Consider the following 24,667-nt stretch of genomic DNA (forward strand, 5'->3'; position numbering starts at 1 on the left):
AAGGTCAGAAGTAACGGTTAATTTTCATTTCGTTCGGCGTTGTCATGTATTATCCTTTTGTTTTTGTTTTTCTCCATTTTTCCGTCTTTTAGACCGTTCGGAAATTCTCCATCTGGCGAATATCAGCGTCTGTGACATTTCTCTTTCTTTTCTTGCATTTGATTGGCTTTGGTTTGGAGTGAAGCCCTCGATAAGTTAGTTCGAGTCAGTTGCTGTGCTCTAGAGTGGTATGTAAGGTAGCAGAGCAGAGCAGAGCAACGGTGGACGAGGACGACACCAGTGAAAAATACAAGTGTACAATATTGGAATATACATCACTACAGCATCACCGTTTTCTCCTTCTGGTTCATTGTATATCACATATCTATCTATAAGCAGCTAGGAACGAGCCCTTTCCATCCTCTAGCCCATGCCATCATACTAACTAACGAAACTAAACTCCCTGAGCCCACAACCCCCTATCCTTGGGATCCCCCTTACACTCAGGCTTCCCCGTCCAATCATCAACCTCCCAAACCGGCAACGGGCCCTTGACTCTCTCAGCCCTCACAAGCACCGGAATGACACCGCCAGTCGCCAACGCAAACTTCCGATGTCCGACAACCTGCAACATACTCGTAATAGCGCCCGAGTGCGCCGTCAACGACAAATACGTGTTCTCGTCATGCGCGAAGATGTCCTGGAAGAGGTCCCGGAAGCGGACGTCTCGTGCGGTGTCACTCTCCCGGAGATCCGGGTCATATAGGGGGTCTTCTTCGGCGAAACCCTCCTCGAATCGGACGAGTGGGTATTCCGCGAGGATGGCGGATTTGGAGGAGCGGGAGTCGCAGGTGTGTAGGCCGATAGTTTCGCGGAGGAGCTGGTTGGTTGTTCAGTGTGGGGGGTTTCCTTGTAGGGGGCGCAGGGTAGGGACATACCTCTTTAAGTAACGGCCTGAACGGCTCAGTAAGTGGCAGACCGGTGCCCTTGAATGTGATGCTCGCCGTAGCGAGGCATCGGTTCAGCGGACTCGCGTAATACGACTGCGGCGCCGGGATGCCAGCCTCGATCTGCGAGAGCCAGGCGCGGTGGGCGGTCTCGGCTTGCGATTCGCCCAGCTTGGTGAGTCGGGAGTCGACCCAGGTACCGTTCTCGTCGCCGTCCTGGAGGGACCAGTAACACTTTGGGAGTGTTAGTATATAACTATGTCATAGCGATAAAGAACGCTGGGGAAGAAGCAGGAGGCAAAAGGGGAGGAGGACAGAATACATACATCCCACAATTCAGTCCCGTACTTCTGCTCCGCGACGTTGTGGAAACCTTCGCCGTGGCGGCCAAGGAAGAGAAGCTTATAGCTGGTGTCAGGCCCGCTGTTCTCATTGAGGACGTCAATGTGGTGAGCTAGACGCTGCCATTGCGTCTTCTTGCCTTCCGGGTCGAAGTCCTGGTCTGTGTCGTAGGGCCGAGAGATCAGGCCGAAATTAGATGAGACCTGGATTCATCCGGGTTAACATCTGGCGGTGTATAGTACAGTATCACACAGGTCCAATGAACCAAGTGATCGAGATGCGACTCACGTAATCAAACGTATCCGGATCGGTCTCCGGATCATCCTGTAAGAAGAATCCAGGAACTGTGAAGAACTCGAGATGAGACTCGTCCGAGCGAGCTTCCGCCATCATGGATAGACCGGCCACGAGGAGGGTGACTACAAGGAGGACAGGACTTGACGGCTTGGGTGTTAGCTAGCTTTATTCTCGGGTGGGATGATAGGGTCTCCCTGTCCAACCGAGATGGAAAGAGATGCTTACATGACGACGGTGATGCGGAAGAATCGGTTACAGTAGCGGGCTACAGGGTGAGGACGCCGGGACTCTGTCGTGCCGGGCTCAAGAAGTGGACGATAGCGACGTCGTTGAGGCGCCGAGGAAAAGGAGAAGGTCGCCATGTTTGGGCGTTGATTGGCGGAAGAGCGTGAGTGGGGTCGCCCGGAGGAAAGAGAGGATCGAAGGGCAATATTTTTATCATTTAAGACACGTCGATGGTCTCATCAAGAGATATAGCGAGTAGGGCTGAGGTCCATGAAGAAAAGAGGTTGAAGAAGTAACAGTCCGCGTCGTGGTGGTTGTTCCCACGGTGGTTGCTGCTTGCGGCGAACATCAGCCGGGACTGCCAGGTCATCCGCAGTCATGGGATCTCCAGTCAAACAGAGAGCATAGACAAAACGATCAATTACTAGTATCTAATACAAACATACTTTTCACAGGGATATTAAACATCATGGAATCAAGAACAAAAACCTCAAACCACCGCTAGATAACAGGACAAATCAAACGAACACGCTCAATGAACAGACAGACCCAAAATCAGACCACAACGCCGGGCTAATTCAGTCCCCATCCCTTCCGAACAAACCAAAATTGTTTAGAAGAGACAATCAGGAACCTTTCTAGAAGGATTCCTGCCCATGAGGTGACTGATGCCGACTTTTGCCAGAAGCGGGAGAATGCAAATGCAGTATTGTACAGTCCCGTGTAAATAGACAGGAGGGACAGACGCTGTTCGGCAACGAATCCATCGTTGTCCGGGGCGTTTAAGCCCTGCGTACGCTGTACAGTCTGTAGTTGCACGCATTCTTGTCCCGTTTCGCTTGTAGGTCGTAGACGCCATCTCTGAAGAATTCCTTGGCGGAGAACCTGATCGTGGTCGTGTCCATGCACAACCGTGCATAGTTCTGGAGACGCGCGATTGGAAAGCGGTTGACGCCTCGTCGCCTGCACCGTGCTTGGTCGTTGGACGGGCTGGGCCGTAGACGATTCTTGTACTGTGTGGCTTGCAAGCAGTCCCGTCGACGAAGGAACGTTGTTAACGCCGCCCCTAGGTATGTATTCCCTGATGGACGACCGTACCTGTAGCATTGTTCCTTGATCAGAAGAGCTAACGGGGCGCTGCACATGGCATGGCGAGTGTCTCGTAGTGCTCGACTCGGGCGACGAGACGCCGGGGGTAGAGCCGCCGCGATCCACAGAAACTGCCGACTTCACACACTGTTGCGTGTTGCTCTGTCTCAGTGCCGTTTGTAGGAGAAGTCTGTCGTGGTCCTGGCCGCGAACATAAAGCTGTGGAGCATGCTTCATCGGTCTTAGTACCTCGTTCGTGGTAGAAAGAAGCGACCCAGCCATCTCAACACGAGAAATCGTAGTTTCAAGGCAGTTGCACTAGGTCCAGTTAGCGAACACGTTGCCAGGTAAGTCCGACTCAAATAACGGGAGACATACTCTTTTGTGCTGTTTTCTATGTTTCTCGCAAGCACCGTGCTTACGAACCTTGATGTAGTTCTCTTTCTGGGCCCGCGATCGAGGCTTTTGCTTCTTCGGTACGTTAGAAGCGGTGTTCATGTTCAAATCTAAAACGAGCTCCATCCCTCCGGAGGAAGCATCTAACGTGGAGGGAGGTGTAGGAGATTTGCTGGTGGGCTCGGACAGGAGGGTGGTAGCGGGGCTCCCGTCAATAGAAGCATTTGGTCGGGCAGTCTCCGACCAGCACGGCGAAGGGAATGAGGTGTTTGAGTCCGAGAACAGATCGATGTCGGGCAGAGACACATCCTGGAGCCGCTGCATATGCAGCGCAATGGATGCTTCGATGCGCTTCTCCTTTTTGGAGGCGTAACCCGCACCGGTCGCTGCCTGCGACTCTACCATCTGGCGAATGGTCGAGTAGAACTGCTCATTGTGGCCTGGGAATTCAGGCGACCACGTGGCATCATAGGTCGGACCCATGAACCCTTCAGCCTCGGATGACGAGAGGAGTTGCAGGGTCTCGTTAGGGTTCGCGATGGATTCGGTGCCGAGAGTGTACTCTCCGAACAGGTTCTGACAGTCCACCAATTCCGGGAATGATGCCTGGGAGCAGGCGCCGAGGTTGGAGTTCCAGTTGGTCGCATCCGCCTCGGTGTAGCTCAGATCCAAGTCCTTGGGGGAGATTGAATCTACCGAGGTGGAATTGCTATCAAGATCGCCCGAGGGAAACTCGAGAAAGCTGTCAAAGTCATACCATTCGTTCTGGTGCGACGAGGAATCCATTTGACACAGCAATTGGTTGGCCGACATGATATATAAAACAGCAATTGAAGTTCACAAATTATAATGGGTCGTATAGAGAGAAATTGAGAGGATCCAGGGGAACTGTGCTATTCCGGATCAGGGACTAGTAGAGTCAAAGTCGAGGGGTCTTTTTCTTCTGTAAGACAATCTGGTCAAGTTCCAGCGTAAAGGAGCGAGAGTATCTTGACAAGCGTTGAGCTCGAGGCCAGACGTTCTAAGGCAAAGAAATGACTAAGGAAAGCGACGAGAACTGGCAGTCCGTGGGAATAAGAAGAAGGAAGAGAGACAACGACGACGACGATAGATCGAGGGATGCCTGAATCTGACGGGGTCAAACCTGCCCGCCTCCGCGCTTTCCCCCTTACGGATCCCGACGAGGCCCGCTAAGCCTCTTTGGGTCCCCGACGCCCGCCGTCGAGTCACATGAGTGGACCCAACACGAGGCCTCAACGATCAGGCTGCCGCGGTTACTGCCTTGGCCGTCAGGCTTATCGAAGCCCTAACCTTAGGTACTAGAAGGCTGTATACTGTACTGTGTAGGTAGGTACATGTACATGTTGGGATCCTTCAGTTGATCTTCCTGGAATATCAAGACAGCATGATCCCTACAGGTGATATCACTTAGTCTGTGCCGAGCCTGTGCTTATCAATGCTTATCTGCCCATGGACTTCTGTGATATATAAATGTCCTCCGTATGTATTTCGCAAGGTTCTCATTCAATTTTCATGACCAGGAAACCATGACTCTAAATCAACTGTTTTTTGCTTCATAGAACAGGTTTTCAGAGAGGTATTCTTTACTTTAATACTTCTTTGTCTCTCTTTGCTTTGTTTTTGGCAACACAATGACCAGATCTTGTTGTGTTCAACTGTGAGGCATATCAAAGTCGTTTCATCATAGCTACATGACAACTCAAGAAACAAAAAGAATATCAGAGCCTTTCTTTGACAGATTAATGTGACCGAGCCCCTTACTCTATAATATCCATAGCACTTCACAGCGAATGTCCTTCTTTGTAACCCAAAGTACACAAAAAGACAAACAAATTGTATTGTGCTCAAAGCAATCAAACAAGCAGACCCGCATAGAACAAATACCGTGAACGCTATACATGGCAAACATAAACACGGAATATATAATGCAAGACGCCTCAAACCTAGAAGTACACCACATTAAACTGCCATTACTCGTTAACACCCTCGCAATCTAGATTTCTTGTACTCTATTACACTAATCATGGCTCCAAAAAAGGCAAAGAGTCAGAGAACTAACAAAAGTTTGAAAGCCACGACAACCGGCAAGAAGCAAAAGGTCCAGGCGACCGCGAAGGTATCAAAAGCGCAGGCGGCTGGCAAGATCTCAAAAGTCAAGAAGGCCAAAAAGCGTTCAAAGGGCCGACCAGCTGGCAAGAAGTCGAAAGCCCAAAGCACCGACACAGCCCCAGAGGCTCAGGAGTCCCGTAACAATTCTACCGACCAGGCGCCTGAAAAGGAGACAACCAGCAGGAAACGAAAGGCCAGTGAACCGGGAGACTTGATCCTTCAGCCACGGGTCCTGAAGAAACCCAAGATCTTTCTCAATCTGAAGCTTGACGAGCCTAAAATCCAGCCTTCCCGGCGGGCTACCGAGATTATCGCTGCGATCTACTGGGATATCAACAATATATGCTTAATCCAGGGCCTCGTGTCGAAGAACAACAATGATCAAAATCAGCTCGCATTCTACCGGTCGCAGCACAACGAGGCACAGAAGCTGGTGCGCATGGCAGTTGACTATAAGTTAAATGCCCTGAATCCCGCCGAGAAGGAAGCACGCGAGGTGAGGAATATCGCGCGATTTGTCCGCAATTTCGGGTGGAGGACTCTGGCAATCTGCGCGTGGGCGGAAGCATTTCGCAGAGCATGTTTAGAGGAGACGGATCCCGCAGTTTGGAAGAAACTGCTCGTCCTGATTCGAGAGAACTCAGAAAGCGTGGTCTATTTCGCTCGATTGCGGAACCTGGATTGGCGCGGTCTGCTGCTCCGATACTCCAATCACCCCATCCCGGAACTCAGGAAGCACCTGAAGTGGGTTTATAAGTGGATCGGCAAGGATCATCCGCACCATTTTGTGCGAACCATAAGCGGCGGACTGCGCAGGCCATCCTATAAACGCCGACTACAGGAACATATGGACGAGTGTTTATTCGACCCAGCGAATTGGGCCGCAGACGGTCGAGAGGTGGAGGACCCCACCCTCCGTCAGGAGAGACACGGTGACTGCGCCCTTTGCGGGTCGAGCGAGCTCTGTGACTGCAAGCCGGGTCGTCTGGTAGCAGGTCTGGTCGAACTAGTCGATTATCCCGCAAAGGGGACAGGGATTCGGGCTTTGACAAACTTCAAGAAAGGGGAGCTTTTGGCGGAATACGTGGGGGAAATCCAACCCGGTGATCATGACGATGTCGTTTACGGTCTTTATCTTCAGACCGAGGCCGATGGTGAACCCGTGCTTGCAAGTATATCGTCCCAGTTCAAGGGGAACTGGACTCGATTTATCAATCATTCCTGTAACCCCAGTACCGAGTTTGAGTATCGGACCATAGGGAATCGGGTGCGAATGACAGTGGAGGCCCTCCGGGACATCTCTATCTTTGAGGAACTCACCATCAGCTATGGGGAATGGTACTGGCCATCACTTGGCCGGTGGTGCCAATGCGGAGAGCCGAATTGCATGTACAAAAAAGACTAAACCTAGGTTGTCAGCGATTTATCTAGATGTCGAGATTCAATGGGGGATCAGGGGGAAGAATAATAACTCGGAACATACCGTCGGCAGTGTCGATCGACCGACGAAGTCAGTCCAAGTTGAAGAGTTTCCGGAGTAAGAGTTTAATTTAAGTAAGAGATTCGGCTAGGCGAACCGCCCCCGCACCCGCTGCACGTGCGGGGAAGCCAAACACTCCAGTTTCTTGAAGTTCTCGCATTCCAATGCATTTCGGACTTCTTCTCTCTCTATCTCGACCCAATATTTGCTCCAGTATCGTATTACAATTGTCCTAGCTCCAGTATCTCTGCGTGGTGCCCGTCATTTACGGTCTCCCCGCATCTAGATCTACGTCTACCACTGTCCTCTGGCGACATCCGATGTATGTACAGGGGAAGCAAGGGGTATTCCTTTCGACTTCGTCCAACAAGAAACAGCTTCGCTTGAACTTATGACCCTCTCACTGTCTGGCTCAGACTTGCAATGCATATCAGTGTCGCATATCGATCGAAAATGCGTCCTCTACATCGCCAATTGGGTCGATGCCAAGTCGGAGGTGTACTCACTCGCAGCAGGAGAAGCTTATTGACCCAGAGCTATGCCCGGGGACCAACAGAGGTATGTACCAGGGATCATTAAGTTGAGTGAGCTCTGCTGACCGAAATAAGCCCCCCTTGTTAGAATCCACAATTGGCGAACATTTCTCCAAGATCGTCCAGTCATATGGTGATCGAGCAGCGTGAGTTGCTTCGCTTCTTCAATTCGACCAAACATGCAGCTAATGTCTTCACTCAGTGTCATTTCAAAGCATCAAAATGACAGAGTAACCTATGCAGGTCTGGACGCCAAGAGCAATGCCCTTGCGCGAGGCCTTGAGTCTGTGGGTGTCCGCAAAGGGCACCGTGTTGCAGTAATGTTGGGGAATTCCATGGAACATGCTATTGTATGAACCCCCTCGCTTGTCTCATTTCAATTAGATCTAATCATTGCTGTATAGGCGACTTATGCGCTGTTCAAGCTTGGAGCTATTCTCGTAAGTCTCGTGCACGAGTAAGCCTTTCACGCGATTTCCTAATGTTCTGGTATAGGTCCCCATAAATCCTTCGTTCAACTCAGCCCAAGTAGTCTCGGCGTTGAACCACCTCGATACAAGTCATTTCATAGTCAGCGCCGAGTCCAATCTCCCAAGAAAGCAACCACGGAGCAACATCCCCCTTCTCAAGCATATTGTTCAGGACCTCGAGACAGCAAAGTTGGAGTCCGAATTGATTCCCTCGCTCCAACGCGTCATATTCGTGGACAACTCCAGCGGCCGAGTTAACAGCTCCGAATATAAGTCTCTTACCCCCTACTCATCCGTCATATCCTCCGCCACTACCGATATCAGCACCCTCCCGCCTCAGAGCCTCTCACCCCACGACATCGTCAACATACAATTCACATCCGGCACCACTGCTATGCCCAAAGCCGCCTGTCTCAGTCATCGCTCGATCCTCAACAACGGCTCCCAGATCGGTGACCGAATGCGCCTGACCCCTCAGGACGTCATCTGCTGCCCTCCACCACTCTTCCACTGCTTCGGATCCGTCCTTGGATACATGGCTACCGCGACGCACGGGTCAGCCATCGTCTTCCCCACCGAATCCTTCAACGCAAAGGCCGCCCTAACCGCCGTGCAAGAGGAGAAATGCACCGCTCTCTACGGCGTCCCGACCATGTTCCTTGAGGAGCTCAATCTCCTCGAAGACGGGGAGATCTCGTCCGAAGGGTTCGAGTATCTCCGCACTGGCATCGCCGCAGGAAGTAGCATCCCAGCCGAGCTGATGAAAAAGCTACACCGAGTGCTTAATCTCACCGAGCTGACTATCTGCTACGGCATGACGGAGACCAGTCCCGTGTCTGCTATGACTACGACCGATGACCCCATCGACAAACGCATCAATACAGTCGGTCGATTAATGCCGCACGTCGAAGCTAAGATCACCAATCCCGCCGATCCAAGCCAGATCCTCCCCGTCAATACACCCGGCCAGCTAGCAGTCAGCGGTTATCTCCTGATGAAGGAGTATTGGAACGATCCGCAGAAGACGTCCGATGTGATGATCGCAGACGAGCAAGGGAAGGTATGGATGTTGGTGAGTCCCCTGTTCCTTACGTAACCCTCCACCCCAGAGCCCTATAGAAGGCCACAAGATAGACTAACGCTCCCAAAAGACAGGCGACGAAGCCACCCTCTCAAGAGACGGCTACATCGCCATCACAGGCCGAATTAAAGATCTGATCATCCGCGGCGGCGAAAACATCCACCCGCTGGAAGTCGAGAACTGCCTGCTCACGTACCCTGAGGTGTCAGATGTTTCGGTCGTGGGGGTTCCAGACGAGCGCTATGGTGAGGCCGTGGCGGCATTCATCATTCCCCGTGGCCAAATCGACGAAGAAAAGTCCAGCGAGAAAGTTAAGAAGTGGGTCAGTGAGCGTCTAAGCAATCATCTAGGTAAATCTTTCCTCTCATTGTCATGAGTCTGATCTCCCTGCCTTCCCAAAAGAAAAGGAAAAGAAAAGGAATGAAATAATATGCACTGAACCAGAAAATGGAACGTCAACTAACCATGTCAATCTCAGTACCAAAATACATCTTCTTCCTCTCTCCATCCGAAACATTCCCCAAAACCGCAAGCGGCAAGATCCAGAAATTCAGACTAAAAGAAGACGCGATCAAGATCTTGAAGAAGAGGAACGCTACGAGCTGAGCTGAGCTGAGCGAATGTATAACCTGTTCAAAGTTTCGGTTATTTAGCTAATTAGAGTTCGTCCCAAAGGTTCTTGGTGAGTCATTCTTCGATGCAGCTACAGCACCATAGTATCGTCATCTAGACATGTCACCCGATAACCCGGATATGTAGGTAATACATAGGTCATGGAAATGAAAACACCCTGCACCTAAGCGAGATGCGCGTAGGCGGAACATTGTTACCGTGTATCAGTAACCCTACGTAAGCCAACAAACGGTGGGAACCAAATGATTTTATTTCCAATTACAGAGAAAAGAAGACTGAGGACATAATACAAACTGAATTCACAATACAAAATAGGTTGTCCCCCCATCATACATGCTAAGTGCCAGTCCAAAATCGCATCCCAAAACTCCATCCATGCAGTAGAATCCAAGCTTTCTATCCAAGATCTTGGCACAATTAATAAATCAAACCATATTTACCCGAGGTAGGCATAAAAAACAAAATCCTTTCTTCTTTTTTTTGTGGGGAAAGAAAGGAGGAAAATGGAAAAGCCATCCTCAGTCCTTCCGAGGATCTTTGATCCCGCAACAATTCAACGAAAGTCTCACGGGAAGCATGAAACGAGGTGGCCCGTGATAATGTCGAGCCGGAGGCTCCTGATCTCTGCTATTTGGCGCCGGGCAGCAGCATTCGATTTGGCGGATGAAGGGGTCGTTCAATGCTTGGGATGCACTGAGGCGCTTGGTAGGCTGCGGGTGCAGCATTTTGAGCAGGAGCTGTCGAAGGCGGGCGTCGGGGAGGGTGAAGAGGAAGCCCCCGAGTTTTCGAGCCTCGGGAAGAAGAGACCAATAATCTGATTTCAGGTGGTGCGCCCAGTTGCGCAAGCACTCTTGCTCTTGTTCGAGCTTGTCGCTGGGCGTGCCGACTTTCGAGCCCGCGCGGTGAGGGTAAAGCATGAACAGACAGCTCATGGCGCACGACCAGACGTCAAATGCGCGACCGTCGTAGTATTCTGCTAGAGAGATGTCAGAAGGGTGACCACTAAGGCGGATGGATGGATGGATGGATGGACTTGAAACTTACGTTCGCCTTTCAATATCTCAGGAGGCTGCATCACCGGAGTACCACAGTCCCCAAAGCATCTGCTTAGAGGGTCAGATAGGTAAAAGGGCTCACCTGTCGTCGCAAGGCCGAGGTCGGCGATTTTGAGATGACCGACCTCGTTGAGAAGCAGATTGTCAACCTTGATGTCGCGGTGAGCGACGCCCTGACTGTGCAGGTACTCCACGCCGTAAAGGAGCTGTTTGAAGAGACACAGCACCTCGTTATACTTGAGCTGGTTCGCCGCGAGGCGATCGCATACGTCGCCATTGGGACAGTACTCCATGACGATGCACCAGCGACAGCGACGAGCACGGAGCCGGTAGGTTCTGATCACGTTGGGATGATTTAACCGGCTGGCGATGTCAAACTCATCGTAGATTCGGTCTGCGTATTCTTGCTCCTTCTCCCCGGAGACCTTGAATACCTCCTTGACTGCAAAGCGCCGTTTGCTCTGTCTCTCGTGCATCAGATGGACTTGGCCCCAGCCCCCCTCGCCGAGCTTCTCCGGGGCAAAGAAGGAAAGACGCTTGTGGATGAACTCAGCCTTGAGGCTGGGAGCATCACAAATAGAAGGTCGTCGCGGATGAGTTAGTCGCAGACGGGCCACCGGTTTGGGTGATGGGATTCGCAGTCTCTTAAGTGGAGCCATGCGAGCCTTTATGGAAGTGCTTCTACTGGACTTGATAGCTGCAGCAGGCATTTTGAAAGAAAAGAGAAGAGAAACAAGGGTAAAAGGTTTTAACGAATGTTCTTGTAAGCGAACGCAAGTCCCAGCCAAAAGCTGGATTCGATGTTAATGGAAATAGATGGAGTTCTGTGAATGAGCAAGATGCAGTCCGATAGATGGGGAGAGGACGAGGGAGGGAGTGACTCAGGGGAGCTAAGTTAGGGCAAGCGAGTTCGATGACCGAAGTCACTCATCATCGCCCGGCTTCACAGTCATGTGAATCGAGCCAAATCACTTTCGGCCCTAGGTGACGGACATGGAACAGGGACTGGAGCCACAGGAAATAGCCATTCTAGCATCGGGCATCCCATTTCAAGTTGGTCAACCCTGAGGAGCAGATGATCCATGGCGGCTTCCCCGTCCGGTGCCTTGACGACATGTCCTAAGAACCCAGTGTTCGAGGCTTGGAAATAGCGACTTCCAGAGCCCGGAACAGAACTTCCGCTATGACGCCAAGGAAGAGGATGTGGTTTGGCGAGGTTTTTATGCAGGACCTAGATTAACACCGAGTCCAAAAAGGAGCCTAAACTCCAGTGCGCACCCGGGTCTCCCTGGTGTGCATAAACTGATGTTGTGCATGACAACGGTGATGATGATGGTGCATCTTTAAGTAGTGTTCATGGTATCAAACCAGAGAGGCCTATGAGTATTTTGTAATAAGTTATATTCTATCAACAGCTATGACTTAACAGTTCTCAGACTATACACAAGCACATAATCTTTGAAGAGTGATATACACCATCCATGAGCCCCAAACACCATTGCCTTTGCACGTAAGAAAGACCCAGTAATCAAAATCTCTGGACTTTCTCGGACCGTAGCGTAAAGGCAAGGCCATATAGCAAAGGTATGGTAGATTTGAGACTCAGTGGTCCAATGTCACCGGGCAATGACCAGATGAGATCGGAAAAGATGCATAGGAGATGGAACGTTCTCTGGAGGGAGTGAATGACACACCATATAGGCTTGCAGGCATTAACTGCACAGGCGCCGCTGCCAACGAGAGGACGTACCCGGCAGATTGTAAGCCAGTTCACCACGACTTTATCGAGCATCGAGAGATGCAGCGCAGGCTGTTTATTCCTGGCATCGTGAGTATGTGGTTGAAGCAACAATGGAGTCCTGAGTACATTACTGGGTGTCCATCACATGCCACCATGCTCTGTCGAGTCCAATTTTCAGAACTCGTCGGCAGCGACATACCCAAAGCGAGACGGGCGTAATTTGGAAACATGGGCTGTAACCACTTCTCGAAAGCCAAGCAATACAAGGTAGAAAGCAGTATTTCATGCTTCCAGTGACTTCAGAAATCCTGGATGCCCGTCTCTCCTTGCAGCTGAGATTTGACATCTCCATTGGCCTGGTCCACCACCCATTCCGGTTCCTCATCCTCGAAGTATCGCTCCTGCTCCTCATTCCAATCGTCATACTCGTCATTATCGTCGACATTCGGATACTCAAAGTCTTCGTCTTCTCCGCGGATAAACCGCAATGTCATCTCCCATCGCCACAGCTTCTCCCCCTCTTCTTTACTCGGCGGAATCTCGTCCCGCTCTTCCGCGAGAATCTCCCCGTTGGGTCCGCGAGTATAGCTGAACAAGGCATGGGGGTCTGGATGTGAAAGGGCATCGAATTTGGCCTCCGAACGACACAGGTCGGCTTGAAGCACCCCCGAGAACCCTTTGGCGCGTCCTTCGGCTTCTCTTTCAGCCGGCGTCTGGAAACGGCGGATTAGGCGATCGTACAGCAACGGGTCTGCAAGGCTGGAAGATTAGCTTGGAAGGCCTTCCTCCTTGCTCCTGACAGTTCAGCCAGTCACAAAGGAACGAAACTGGGAAAGAGCGAGCGGACCAGCAAGCTCGAGATCAGCCGAGAAATACTCGGGATGCGCGTCTAAATATCGTTTGCGCCGATTCTTCACCTGCGTTTCTCGCGAGAGAGGCACAGTGGTCGTCGGCACGGCTGAATCAATCGAGGGGTTCATCTCTGGTTTTAGCCCCGTTCCTTCAGGGAATAATGGCATGGTGCAATATGCGACGAACAATGCAATGAGAGAAAAGTAACAACACAAGCACGAGAGAGAGAGGGCGAAAGAAAGCGGAGGCACCGAGCGGAAAGCAGCGGCAGAATGCGGAGTGGCATCATTCATTTCCGTTACTAAGAATCATTTCTCCAGCACGAATCCACTTCCTTCATTCATCATACCGGACTGATTGATATTATTGGCAGCAGAGGGTGAACCGGTCGGTTTCACTTCCTTTGCCCACCGGGTCTTCTGGTGAGTCCTGCTAATGTCCAATCTTGTTTAGTTCAAACAATTCCCCTCGACCCTGTCATATCCCTCTCCCTATCAAACAAAAAAAAATAACTCCTTTGCTTGCGATGATTGTTCTATATTGACCAACCCTTCCAGCCAAAAGTAAACCTCCCATTACGCCTGGGAGATCCTCAGTTGTGACGCCATGGCTTTCGCAGATATGCTGCAGCGGCGCAACAGGAAGCAGTTGTCGACGGCCGCCGCTTTACTGGCCCTCACTGCCTTTTCCTCATATGTGTTCTTGTTGAACCTGGCCCCCGTCTACGGCTCTGGTCCGTCCCATATCTTCCATGGTTACGGGGTCGCCATCGTTGCCGCTGCCGGTTGGTTCCTGAAGGACCATGTCCAGAAGCTGTCGGCTCGCCGCGCTGTTTACCTGTTGCCTGTCATGGCCTTCTGGATTCCTACTATTCAGTATCTCTTGTTTCAGCAGAGTTCCGAGCTCGGCAACCCGACGGGACCTCTAATCACCACGGCCATTGCGTTCTATCCGTTCCTGCTGCTCTCCGTGGCCTGCGCCGGGAAGTTGATGCAGTCTGGCCTGAACCTTGACCGTCACGGTGATCTCGTCATGGAACATGCTCCTCTTTTGGCCTCCTATGTCGTTTACTCGATCGGCGAGCACCTTGCCAAAGCGTTCACCTCCGTCACCCTGGGAGTGACGTTCTTTCTCTCCCGAACTGGCCTGCAGCTTCTCATTGCGGGCTTGTGTTCTGCCGTTGTGCCCTCCAAGCTCTTGATCCTGGCCATCCCGTCCATCATCTTTTCCTTTACTTCCAATGTCCATCTGCCACTTGGCCGCACCACTGCAGCTATGGACTCAGCCATCCGCACCGAAGGTTTCGCCCTGGTCGCCCGTCAGGACTCTTCCACCGGGTACATCTCCGTTCTGGATAATCTAGAAGATGGCTTCCGTGTGATGCGCTGCGATCACAGTCTGCTTGGCGGCCAGTGGACTAAGGTCTACCGTAACTACAAGCCCGAAGTCAAGGACCCCATCTACGCCGTTTTCACCATGCTGGAGGCCATTCGACTCGTGGAACCTGACAGCGGCGTGCCCCGCGTTGACGCGGACAGCAAAGCTCTTGTTATGTATGCTCCGTCACCCTGTCTCCTAGCCCTTCAAATCATAGTTCAACCTCCCCATGAACATCCTGCTAACTAATACCAGCGGTCTCGGCGTCGGCACTACTCCCGCTGCGCTCATCACACACGGCATCGAAACCACCGTCGTGGAGATCGACCCCATCGTGCACAAGTTCGCCCTGGAATACTTTGACCTTCCGGCCAACCACATTCCCGCCATTGAAGATGCCACGGTCTTCGTCCGTCGCGCCCAGGAATCCTCGGCCGCCCAATACGACTACATCGTGCATGACGTCTTCACCGGCGGCGCGGAGCCCGTCGATCTTTTCACCATCGAGTTCCTGCAGGGTCTGAACGCCCTTCTGAAAGATGACGGCGTGATTGCCATCGTATGGTCCCCTTCTCTCTTCTGCCACACGCATCCCTTTCCTTTCCCTACCGAGAACCCAATACTAACCAAACCCCTCCAGAACTACGCCGGCGACGTCTCCCAATACCCCGCCGCGCTGACCGTCCGCACCATCGAAGCCGTCTTCCCCTCATGCCGTATCTTCCGCGAAGAAGTGGGCAACGCCGACACCGCCGACTTCACCAACATGGTGATCTTCTGCAAGAAGTCTCCCTCGCCCCTGACCTTCCGCGACCCCGTCCCGGGCGACTACCTGCGCAGCAAGTTCCGCGAGACCTACCTGATGCCCAAGCACGAGGTCGACGCGTCGGCGTTCATGTCTGTTAGTGAGGGCGGTCGCGCGGTTCTGAGGGCCAAGGAGACGGGCAAACTGCACAGGTGGCAGGATCAGGGCGCGTTGCAGCACTGGGAGATTATGAGGAAGGTGTTGCCCGCTGCGGTTTGGGAGAATTGGTAATCTATCTCCTTCAGTTACCCCTGAGATTATCTTTATAGTCTGGGCTTGAGATATAGAAAAGGATGATATATTGTATTATAGAGTTGGGATTGCTTTGTTTGGTGATATGTGAGATATCTAGTTTTGACCGATCATTTAACTACTCCAAAAGTTAACGACATTGACCGGCTTCGGCAGTCTGACGAGTTTCTTGTAGCCAAGATAACCCTTAGTGATTCAGATACCATGACCCATTATCAGATATTAAAATTCAAAATGCCACCCCCATCCAATACTGAAAACTTCGATTGAGAGGGAGAGGGCGACTGAATCGGGGATCTAATTACAAGACACGTAGTTGAGACATCCTGTAGCAGGGACGGCGATGATCGAATATAGCAGGATACAAACAAAAGTTCTAAATATGCAGTGATGAAACACTCAAACACTATAAATCCGATAATTTATAAGAAATCGATTGATTCACATATGCTATCCCTCTTTCTCGACTCCTGATCCAGCCACAAATCCATTCTGGTATCAAAAACAAAAAAGAGCGTCTCGCCAAGCCAGTATTTCAAATATGTACTGTGCGCAAGGTAGGGGCATAAAAAATGATAAAATAAAAGTACAATCCAAAAAAGGAGGTTGAAAATGGAAATGGATGGTGAAAAGTTGTATAGAAGAAAGAAGTCCGTCACCGTCACAGTCCATACGATATCTCTCTCCCTTCTCTTCTTCCTACTCCGTACAGAACTCCGACTCCTACTACGCCGACGGACTACCTCGTGGACTTCCAGATGGTTTCTTGACTAAGCCGGCGAAGAAGTTCGCCAGGGCTTGGTTGTGAGCCTTTTCGTTGCCGGGGGCCGGAGGCGACGAGACCGTTTCCTTCCTTTGGGTTTGAGCACGACTGGCCTCTCTCTCCTGAAATTTATAAATAGATGGTTAATTTTCCGGGTCTGAGGGAAGGGAGGACACGAAATTTGGTCTGTTGGCATGGGTACGGACCTTGAGTTTTCGTAACATGTCATCGGCGTCGACCTGGATTCCACCCATGTTGAACTGCACGGGGCCGATGTGCTCGTTGACGCGGCCGTTGTCCTCCAGAGGCGACATTTCCAGCTGAGGCGGCATTTTGTTGACGGCGCGGTCCTTCTCATCTTCGATCTTGAGTTGCTCCAGGAGTTCTTGCTGTTTGCTGAAGAACGTCTGCATGTCAGTGGTCTCAACCTCGATCTTCTTCTTGCTTTGTTGGCTGGCGAGCGCCAGCGAGGTGTCACGCTTGGGATCCTTGATCGTCTGTTCGAAGATGGCCACGGCGCTGGTCCCGTCCTCTAGTCCGGCGGATGCCTCGTCTTTAGGCTCTTCCTCCTCGACGGGTCCGTAGGTTAGTGGCTCCGGGGGCTCTTGGATCTCAATCGACCACGCAGTGGAGATTCCTTCCATATCGAACCCATCTCGGATGATTCGAATCTTTCCCCATGAGTCCCAGTTCGATGGCACCAGAATCTTATCCCGGTCGATCACGTTATGTTTGAGTGATTGTCTCTTCAACAGCGAGTGTATCCCCAAGGACGAATGTAGGAGGCTCTGAAGGGAATTGGCGAGGAATGGTGTGGTGTAGATAAGAGACGCGCCATCTGTCAACGATTAGAGCGCCATTCGCAACAGCATCCCGGTAAGAGAAGGAGATGGGTCCTCACGTTTGAGAAGAATGGTTCGTAGGAACTGAAGAATGAAGTCGAATTCTTCCTCGTGCCAGCTGTGGTCTTTCTCCAGCTTTTCGATCTTATCCGCCTGTAGCGATTGAAAACCTCAAGGTCAATATTGTATCCGATTTTCTTTTCTTTAAGGGCAAGATCACATACCCCCTGGCAAACCACACACATGGGAATGCCTAGTCCCTCATCCCATTCACCGGGGCCTAAAGGTATCGTCACCGGTCCGCCAGAACTGGTCAGTCCCTGCGCGCCCGCCGAGTTGGCATCCATGCCCCTCTTTCGGTCTCGCCATTCTGTCATGGTTTCCTCCATCACGATCTTCGTCTCGTCGTCTAGAGAAATGAGCACGTGTCGCAGGAGACGGACCCATTCCCTCAGCTGCCGGATCCAAATCCACGGTTCCGACCAATCGAGAAGAATCACCACCAGTGTTTCCGGGACTGAATTGGGGGTCAGGAGGGGTTTAAGGAGAGGCGCGAAGGACAGCGAAGGTTCGGAAAGTAGATATGCGGACACGCGTGCCAACGTATCTAGAGGCAATTAGCTCCACCAAGGGCAAATGGATTCACAACGGCGCCCATGATTGCCTACCTTCCTGGTCGGCGTCCAGCACATCCAGATATGTGTACCCCAGTGCGAATTGATTGGCGACAGGCGGAACTCTGCCCTTCCGTTTCTCGTTTGCCAGGTTAGGATCCGACGTGTCGGCCGCAAAGGTCTCTAGAAACTCTCTCTGGCTCTCCGGCGTACCTCCTAGAATCCAAGCGGACACCGTTAGCAACGTTAAACCGCCGACAAAAAGCGCATGGGCCTGGACATGTCGCAAGGGGGAAAAATAATCAGGACGAACCGAGAATCAGGAGGTTCTTCTCAGGCAAGCGCTTTCCATTCGCGACACTGTCCAGCATCGACGACCAGATATTCTTCTTCGGTCCATCTTTACTCGACGGTCGACTGTTGTTCCCCGTGCTGAGCTTCGACCCGTGAAATTGACTGGACGTAGACATTGTCTGTCTCTGAAATTCGACTTGCTCTCAGCCGGCGCAAACCATTCCAAGTGCCTGCCAGAGGATTGAAGTTCACGCTCCGACCGATTCGACGCGTTAAGCACGGAGGGTTCTCGCTTTGTAGCTCGTTGTTCTTCGTTTCCGACTATCGTGATTATCGGGCGGACAGGGTCAGGGGATATACGGCGCCGATGGCCGATGGACACACAGACGTCCCCTCCCAACAAAGGAAGTATTTCCGACAAAGCCAGTCGGTATTTTTGACGAGACGTAAGGGGGTGGGAGAAGTTGTTTGCCTGGCGGAGGGTTGAATGGAACGGACAGTTGGTAGAGGGGAAAGTCGGTCTCCCCGTAAACAATAGTAGAGTAGAGAAGTATTAAGAGTTAGTAACTTGCGGGTGGGACCTCCCGCGGAGGCACTTTTTGCAGCTTAGTCGCTTCCCGCCCGTACCGACCTGACCTCGACCACCACCACTTCGCCCTTGATCTTGAGACTTAGAACAGTGGCCTGTCGCCGTGTGGCTGCTCCGTGACAATGAATACGATCCGTCAGATTCAGGCCCTCAACAAGCGCGAGCTTGAAAATGCCATGTAAGTGGTTTCTCTCCCTCTCTCCGTCCCTCTTGTCGCTGTGACAAGGTACAGCTCTGCGACAGCAAAGAAAGAATAGCCTTTTACTGACTATTGAACCGACGGATTCTAGACCTCCAGAAGCATCATGGCATGCCGATTACCGAGATACGGCGTACATCTACATCGGTGGTCTCCCCTTCGATCTGTCCGAGGGCGACATCGTGACCATCTTTTCGCAATACGGCGAACCCGTCCATGTAAACCTAGCGCGCGACAAGGAAACCGGCAAGAGTCGAGGATTTGCGTGGCTGAAATACGAAGATCAGCGCAGTACAGACCTGGCCGTGGACAATCTAGGCGGTGCGACGGTGATGGGTCGGATGCTGCGTGTGGACCACACCAGATACAAGCGGCGAGATGACGAGGAGGAAGGAGACAATGTCGCTAGGCTAATGGGGGATGTGGGGACGAAGAACGACCGTGGGGATGATACGGACGATGAGCGACGAAGACGCCGGAGGAGAAGAGGCAGTGAGGAAGACGACGAGCCTCGACGACGACCATTGCTCAAGGAGGAGAAGGAATTGGAGGAATTGATCAGAACCCACGACGAGGAGGATCCCATGAAAGAATTCTTGATCGAAGAAAAGAAGGAAGAGGTTGCGCGAGCGCTGGAGAGGGAAAGTAAATCGTCGCGGAAACGAGACTCCAGCCGCGATAGATCGCGTCGCCATCACCGTCACCACCGTCACCATCGCCGCCGACATGACGAGGGTCGCTCGCGTTCTCGAGAGAAGAGCCGGCGGGACTATAGGTCGCCGTCAAGAGAGGAGCGGTCGCATAGCACCCGGTCGCCATCACGCAAGGAAAGGTCCTACAGAGACAGGACGCCAGTGGGATCTCGGTCACCGCCGCCACGGAGGACGCGAGATAAGCATGATTGACATTGATAAGAGTCAAAATGGGTAAATTATCAATTATTGCTAAGTATAACCATGGCATCTATCGGTCGTTTAAGAACAACAGTCTAGTCCGTCAAGAAAGGACGACCCGCGACGGCCACCCAACGTTTGAGAAACATTAGCCATCAAGGAACATGCTTCTGGGCCTTGACTCCTGCGTCTGACAGAAGAAAAGCGCAGCATTCTGCCAGACCTCGCGCCGCGATGTCACCAATCACCTTCGATGGGTTCAAGCATCCCGTGTCAGGAACCACCATCGCTAATCAAAAATAGAGAAAGCGCCTAAGATAGCACTCTAAAAGTTCATAAATCATATCCTCAGAAGTCGTGGCCGAGTTCTCTCTTCCCTCTTTAGCTTCCCCCTAAGTATCTTTTCCAACCTTCTCTTACACAAATGCGTTTCCCATCATCTGCTTCACGGAGAGCGAATTTCTCCCAACGCCCGTCGCGGCCCGAGCCAAGCACTAGGACCGTGCGGTCATCGGCCCAGCCTATGACACCTTTCAAGGGTCGACCGAACGATGTTCCGAGAGGTGGGATATATAGCGAGCCCGGGGCTCCTTCGTCGCCAATCTCAAAGGGAGCACTTGCGAATGAATAGACATCAGAGAATACGCGCGGCAGCAAAGGAATTTTCCCCAGAATGCCCCATTTCAGACTGGTTCCTTCTTCAGGGGGTGAGGAAGTGGTCTGGGGAGGGTTCCGTGGGTGAGGAAGGTCGAAAACATGTAAAGTGGACTTGTCGGATGTAACAGCCAACATATTATTCGACGGCGAGATGGCGAGCGAGAAGATGACCGCCTGGTCAACTCCACGTCGAAGTTCAGCCATCTTCGTACAATTACTGGTCGAGAACACCCTGACCAGAGTCCCCTGCAAAACCATCGGGTCAACATTCCGAACCTATGTTTAAGAAACAGGACACGACTGGGGGGGGTTACCATTTCGCTCGCCGTGGCCAATACCTCCCCATCGGGACTCAAGGCCATCGCGCGAAGAGGCGAACTGTGCGCTGGAATGATGCTCACGTTCCCCGTTTCCAGTTCCACGATTTGCACCTGCCCGGGGGAGCGGCCTGGGAAGGCCAGCAGCTTCTGTCCCAAGCAGGCCAGTCCCATCGGGTTATCCGTCGTCTCGAAAACCGAAAGTTTCTTGGGTGGGTTCGAAAAGGCGAATATATGGATGCTGTTCAGCAGAGCGACGACAATGCGCGACTTCGACAGGCGGACACCGAGGACGGAAGTGCGGAATTCTAGCGTGATGACGGCTTTCTGTTTCGCATCATCCCAGATAACCAACTATACAGGGAGGTTGTGTCAGTAGAGGTGGACGAGAGTTGGCGCAGGGGGAATGAAATCACCTACACACCTTATTTTGCGGGAACTTAGGCTGCCTGCCTCCACCGACGATAGCGAGGTAGTTTGACTGACCCAGCATCACCGCGACGCCGATGCCAGCGTTGAAATCTAAAGGGATATGGCAGACCGATTAGCAATGCGCACGGCGTAGGTATACTTGCATGAGCAGCAGAGTACGACATGTACATACCCCTTGATACCTTGAGTTCGCATGGGTCGGCATTAAAGACTACAGACGACATCTCCTTCTCAGCTTGGTCTCCGGGCGGCCATCCATCTAGAGGCAACAATAGAGGCCTTACCGCAGAACCCAGTATCTAAGCCAACCGAGAAGCAACTATTTTCATTATTGAAGGTGGCCGAGAGGGAGAAAGGCCCGACCGACTCATCGATAACCTGGCGAGTATTCATATTGACGGAGTGCCGGGACTGCCATCAGATCAAGAGACCAGGCAGGTGCAGTTGGAAGCTTGATCTTCCGCGGTCCAGAAAGCATGGAAGTTCCATAACGGAGATCGACAAGGCAGCGGCCAGACGCTAGGCCGGTTTGGGGGGGGAGGGTCAGGTGAATGGTCTTGGCATTGCCTTGCTACTCTGGAGTACTAACTATAGATGTGCTGCCTCAGGCCATATATCTTACATAAGCGACCCACGGCGGCGGAGGAAACGCCTACAGCTGCCCCCAACCCCTGAAAAGCGAAGAGGGAATTGGACCGGGGCACCAGAGTTGAACCAAGCTACGCCCAAGGGCACTAACAATGCAGCACTCCGGTCGTGGCAAGGCGGGATCATTCATACGTAGCGGATTGCCCAACGGAGATTCAAATTAGACAGGTCAAAGGGATATTGTCTATCTGCACATATCATACAATAGTTCCACTATTGATCTTTCTCTCCTTTGGGAACCATAGGTAATGGCGGCCTGAGGGATCCAATGCCCCGGATTGGACAAGTAATTAACGACGATACCGTCTCAGTACCATAGATACCGCCATGAGACGTCGCTGATACCTCAGGCTTCCAGGTACCGTACAGGCCAGACATGACTCGAAAAGGGAAAGGGGCAGGTCACGTTACCATCGCCGGTATTGCTGTTTACTGTACATGACCATACCTGACCAGACGGTAACTGGAGACCCCCTAACTGCCAGATCAGATTAACGCACCTCAGGAGAGAGCATCCACCTCCATCCATCCTTCCTATCTCCTTCAACCTCCCTCCCTCCCCCATTCCCTTCCTTCAACTTTCTTCCTCCAGGTTCTTTGATCCGCCTGCCGCTCGCTTTCTTTTCTCTTTTTCTTCTCTTCTTAAATTCCCACGTCGTTGTTTTCCTTTCTTCTTCCTCTCCCCCTCCCTCTCCTTCCTCTCTCCCCTTATTTAGCCCACCATGTCGTCGGCTCTTAACGCGGTATGTTCCTCACTTCCCCTTTCTATCTGCGCTCCTCCGATATGAGAAACTTCCCCTGCAACTCGTCGCCATATCCAATTGTTCCCGTATGGGTTCGAATGGGACCAAATCACCACTTTCCGTCGGGGCTCAGTTTCTTACCATGATAAATCCTATCTCATACTCCAGATCAAGCTCCGTCGCAAGAAAAATGTCAAGAAGGGTATCCAGTTCTGTCTGATGGTCTGTGGTGCCAGCGGAACCGGTATGTATTGGAATCTCGGTGTTGCCCCTGACGGCTGCAGGCAAACTGACCAGGTTCCCCTTTTCCAAACAGGACGTACCACCTTCGTCAACACCCTTTGCGGAAAGACCGTCCTCGAGGGCAAGGATGCCGACGACGCTGCCAACGCTCACATTGAGGAGGGTGTCCGCATCAAGCCGGTCACGGTTGGTAAGTTGGTGCCAAACATCCATGGGTTGCACAATTCAAGGTTCGGGCAAGACTAACGCGGGGTGGTGGTGATTCTCAGAGTTGGAATTGGACGACGAAGGCACTCGAATCTCGCTTACCATCGTTGATACCCCGGGCTTCGGTGACCAGATTGACAATGAAGCCAGGCAGGTGGTCCCGCCAGCATTTCCACCGTCGTCCTGAGACTGACCGATTTCCTTGCAGCTTTGGCGAGATTGTTGGATACCTTGAACGCCAGTACGACGATATTCTTGCTGAAGAATCACGAATCAAGCGAAACCCTCGCTTCAGGGACAACCGTGTTCACGTCCTCTTGTATTTCATCACACCGACCGGTCACGGCCTGCGTGAATTGGACATCGAATTGATGAAGCGCCTCTCCCCTCGTGTCAACGTTATTCCCGTCATCGGAAAGGCCGACTCCCTCACCCCCGCCGAATTGGCCGAATCGAAGAAGCTGATCATGGAGGACATCGAGCACTACCGTATCCCTGTCTACAACTTCCCCTACGACATCGAGGAGGATGACGAGGACACCGTGGAGGAAAATGCCGAACTACGTGGGCTGATGCCCTTCGCCATTGTTGGCTCCGAAGACTTTGTGGAAATCGACGGTCGGCAAGTACGAGCCCGGCAGTATCCCTGGGGTGTGGTCGACGTTGAAAACCCTCGGCACTCGGATTTCTTGGCCATCCGCAGCGCTCTTCTCCACAGCCACCTGGCCGATTTGAAGGAAATCACGCATGACTTCCTCTACGAGAACTACCGTACCGAGAAGCTTAGCAAGAGCGTGGACGGAGCTGCTCCGTACGTATTCTCCTGGTCAATCTGTCGCGTGAAACTCCTTACTAATCCCCTTGATAGTAGCACCCAAGATTCGTCGATGAACCCCGAAGACCTAGCAAACCAATCCGTCAGACTGAAGGAGGAACAGCTCCGTCGTGAGGAAGAGAAGCTTCGCGAGATTGAGCTCAAGGTGCAGCGTGAAATCGCCGAGAAACGCCAGGAACTGTTGGCTCGCGAGAGCCAGCTGAGGGAGATCGAGGCCCGCATGGCGCGTGAATCCAGCCAGCCGGAAGGCGCCAACGGGGATGCTTAAACGGTTCTTTTTTTTTAACCAAAGGAAACCTGTCTTGTTGCGCGATGGCACCCGATCGGTGTCAACGTAATGGAATTAGCGGCATGGCGGTTGTAATTGTTTTATGGGGATAATATTGACAGTTTATTCACGTTAATAGCTTTTCATGTGAAAGGGAGGGAAGTTCCAATGACAGCGTTTCCCTTGATTTTCGATGAAACCGGCACCATCTTCTTTTTCCTTCCCTTCATGAGACAGGAGGATTCGGACATAAAAAGGAGGATTGGAATTTTGGCTGCCGCTTCCCATCTCTCTCTCTCCCCTTCTCCTTTTTTCTTCTTGACTTCTTCCATGTCTTCCATTTAATTCGGCTGAAGATGATTTACCTCCTTTCCTCCTTTCGCAATGCCTGTGTTGTGAATTGCTTGAGGGGTCAAAGATAGCATCGTTTTAATCGTTT

General features: G+C 52.0%; 12 protein-coding genes across 13 annotated transcripts; 6 read left to right on the top strand and 6 right to left on the bottom strand.

The window, feature by feature from the left end:
- Positions 1-433: 433 nt before the first annotated feature.
- Positions 434-1,927, bottom strand: PMU1_1 (histidine phosphatase family protein; the record flags this gene model as incomplete). Its single annotated transcript, XM_046082849.1, has 5 exons — positions 434-859; positions 918-1,160; positions 1,253-1,471; positions 1,557-1,704; positions 1,791-1,927. The coding sequence occupies 5 exons, from the start codon at positions 1,925-1,927 to the stop codon at positions 434-436; spliced, it is 1,173 nt and encodes a 390-aa protein (XP_045938806.1).
- A 267-nt stretch (positions 1,928-2,194) lies between these two features.
- Positions 2,195-4,370, bottom strand: LDX57_001210 (uncharacterized protein). Its single transcript, XM_046082850.1, has 2 exons — positions 3,258-4,370; positions 2,195-3,197 (listed from the first exon to the last, which is right to left on the bottom strand). The coding sequence occupies exons 1-2, from the start codon at positions 4,086-4,088 to the stop codon at positions 2,364-2,366; spliced, it is 1,665 nt and encodes a 554-aa protein (XP_045938807.1). The 5' UTR covers positions 4,089-4,370; the 3' UTR covers positions 2,195-2,363.
- Positions 4,371-5,161: 791 nt separating this feature from the next.
- Positions 5,162-6,863, top strand: LDX57_001211 (SET domain protein). The gene has a single exon (XM_046082851.1). It carries the CDS (start codon positions 5,320-5,322, stop codon positions 6,808-6,810), a length of 1,491 nt encoding a protein of 496 aa, XP_045938808.1. The 5' UTR covers positions 5,162-5,319; the 3' UTR covers positions 6,811-6,863.
- Positions 6,864-7,597: 734 nt separating this feature from the next.
- Positions 7,598-9,575, top strand: LDX57_001212 (putative AMP-binding enzyme; the record flags this gene model as incomplete). Its single annotated transcript, XM_046082852.1, has 5 exons — positions 7,598-7,768; positions 7,823-7,858; positions 7,914-8,960; positions 9,040-9,319; positions 9,448-9,575. The coding sequence occupies 5 exons, from the start codon at positions 7,598-7,600 to the stop codon at positions 9,573-9,575; spliced, it is 1,662 nt and encodes a 553-aa protein (XP_045938809.1).
- A 545-nt stretch (positions 9,576-10,120) lies between these two features.
- On the bottom strand, positions 10,121-11,367 carry LDX57_001213 (putative serine/threonine protein kinase; the record flags this gene model as incomplete). The annotated part of the gene is made up of 2 exons (XM_046082853.1): positions 10,121-10,578; positions 10,647-11,367. 2 exons carry the CDS (start codon positions 11,365-11,367, stop codon positions 10,121-10,123), a joined length of 1,179 nt encoding a protein of 392 aa, XP_045938810.1.
- Positions 11,368-12,006: 639 nt separating this feature from the next.
- On the bottom strand, positions 12,007-13,453 carry LDX57_001214 (uncharacterized protein). The gene is made up of 3 exons (XM_046082854.1): positions 13,246-13,453; positions 12,525-13,149; positions 12,007-12,477 (listed from the first exon to the last, which is right to left on the bottom strand). Exons 1-2 carry the CDS (start codon positions 13,415-13,417, stop codon positions 12,698-12,700), a joined length of 624 nt encoding a protein of 207 aa, XP_045938811.1. The 5' UTR covers positions 13,418-13,453; the 3' UTR covers positions 12,007-12,477; positions 12,525-12,697.
- Positions 13,454-13,856: 403 nt separating this feature from the next.
- On the top strand, positions 13,857-15,663 carry LDX57_001215 (spermidine synthase; the record flags this gene model as incomplete). The annotated part of the gene is made up of 3 exons (XM_046082855.1): positions 13,857-14,803; positions 14,883-15,186; positions 15,268-15,663. 3 exons carry the CDS (start codon positions 13,857-13,859, stop codon positions 15,661-15,663), a joined length of 1,647 nt encoding a protein of 548 aa, XP_045938812.1.
- Positions 15,664-16,097: 434 nt separating this feature from the next.
- Positions 16,098-18,746, bottom strand: LDX57_001216. Of its 2 annotated transcripts, XM_046082856.1 has the most exons (6): positions 18,217-18,746; positions 17,958-18,119; positions 17,514-17,896; positions 17,349-17,442; positions 16,654-17,285; positions 16,098-16,569 (listed from the first exon to the last, which is right to left on the bottom strand). In XM_046082856.1, the coding sequence occupies exons 1-6, from the start codon at positions 18,371-18,373 to the stop codon at positions 16,411-16,413; spliced, it is 1,587 nt and encodes a 528-aa protein (XP_045938813.1). In that variant the 5' UTR covers positions 18,374-18,746; the 3' UTR covers positions 16,098-16,410. The 2 variants fall into 2 exon arrangements, with proteins under 2 accessions (XP_045938813.1, XP_045938814.1); XM_046082857.1 differs by having other exon boundaries at positions 16,098-17,285.
- A 162-nt stretch (positions 18,747-18,908) lies between these two features.
- On the top strand, positions 18,909-19,890 carry cwf29 (uncharacterized protein; the record flags this gene model as incomplete). The annotated part of the gene is made up of 2 exons (XM_046082858.1): positions 18,909-18,964; positions 19,077-19,890. The coding sequence occupies 2 exons, from the start codon at positions 18,909-18,911 to the stop codon at positions 19,888-19,890; spliced, it is 870 nt and encodes a 289-aa protein (XP_045938815.1).
- HSV2 (phosphatidylinositol-3,5-bisphosphate binding protein HSV2) lies at positions 18,942-21,911 on the bottom strand. The gene is made up of 5 exons (XM_046082859.1): positions 21,569-21,911; positions 21,457-21,495; positions 21,277-21,374; positions 20,850-21,206; positions 18,942-20,781 (listed from the first exon to the last, which is right to left on the bottom strand). The coding sequence occupies exons 1-5, from the start codon at positions 21,675-21,677 to the stop codon at positions 20,260-20,262; spliced, it is 1,125 nt and encodes a 374-aa protein (XP_045938816.1). The 5' UTR covers positions 21,678-21,911; the 3' UTR covers positions 18,942-20,259.
- A 743-nt stretch (positions 21,912-22,654) lies between these two features.
- Positions 22,655-23,164, top strand: CDC11_1 (Cell division control protein 11; the record flags this gene model as incomplete). Its single annotated transcript, XM_046082860.1, has 2 exons — positions 22,655-22,675; positions 22,850-23,164. The coding sequence occupies 2 exons, from the start codon at positions 22,655-22,657 to the stop codon at positions 23,162-23,164; spliced, it is 336 nt and encodes a 111-aa protein (XP_045938817.1).
- Positions 23,165-23,265: 101 nt separating this feature from the next.
- Positions 23,266-24,228, top strand: aspA (putative septin AspA; the record flags this gene model as incomplete). The annotated part of the gene is made up of 2 exons (XM_046082861.1): positions 23,266-23,936; positions 23,994-24,228. 2 exons carry the CDS (start codon positions 23,266-23,268, stop codon positions 24,226-24,228), a joined length of 906 nt encoding a protein of 301 aa, XP_045938818.1.
- Between the last annotated feature and the right edge of the window lie 439 nt (positions 24,229-24,667).

This window comes from Aspergillus melleus (genome assembly GCF_016097325.1).
Source record: "Aspergillus melleus strain CBS 546.65 chromosome Unknown contig1, whole genome shotgun sequence".
Taxonomy (NCBI): domain Eukaryota; kingdom Fungi; phylum Ascomycota; class Eurotiomycetes; order Eurotiales; family Aspergillaceae; genus Aspergillus; species Aspergillus melleus.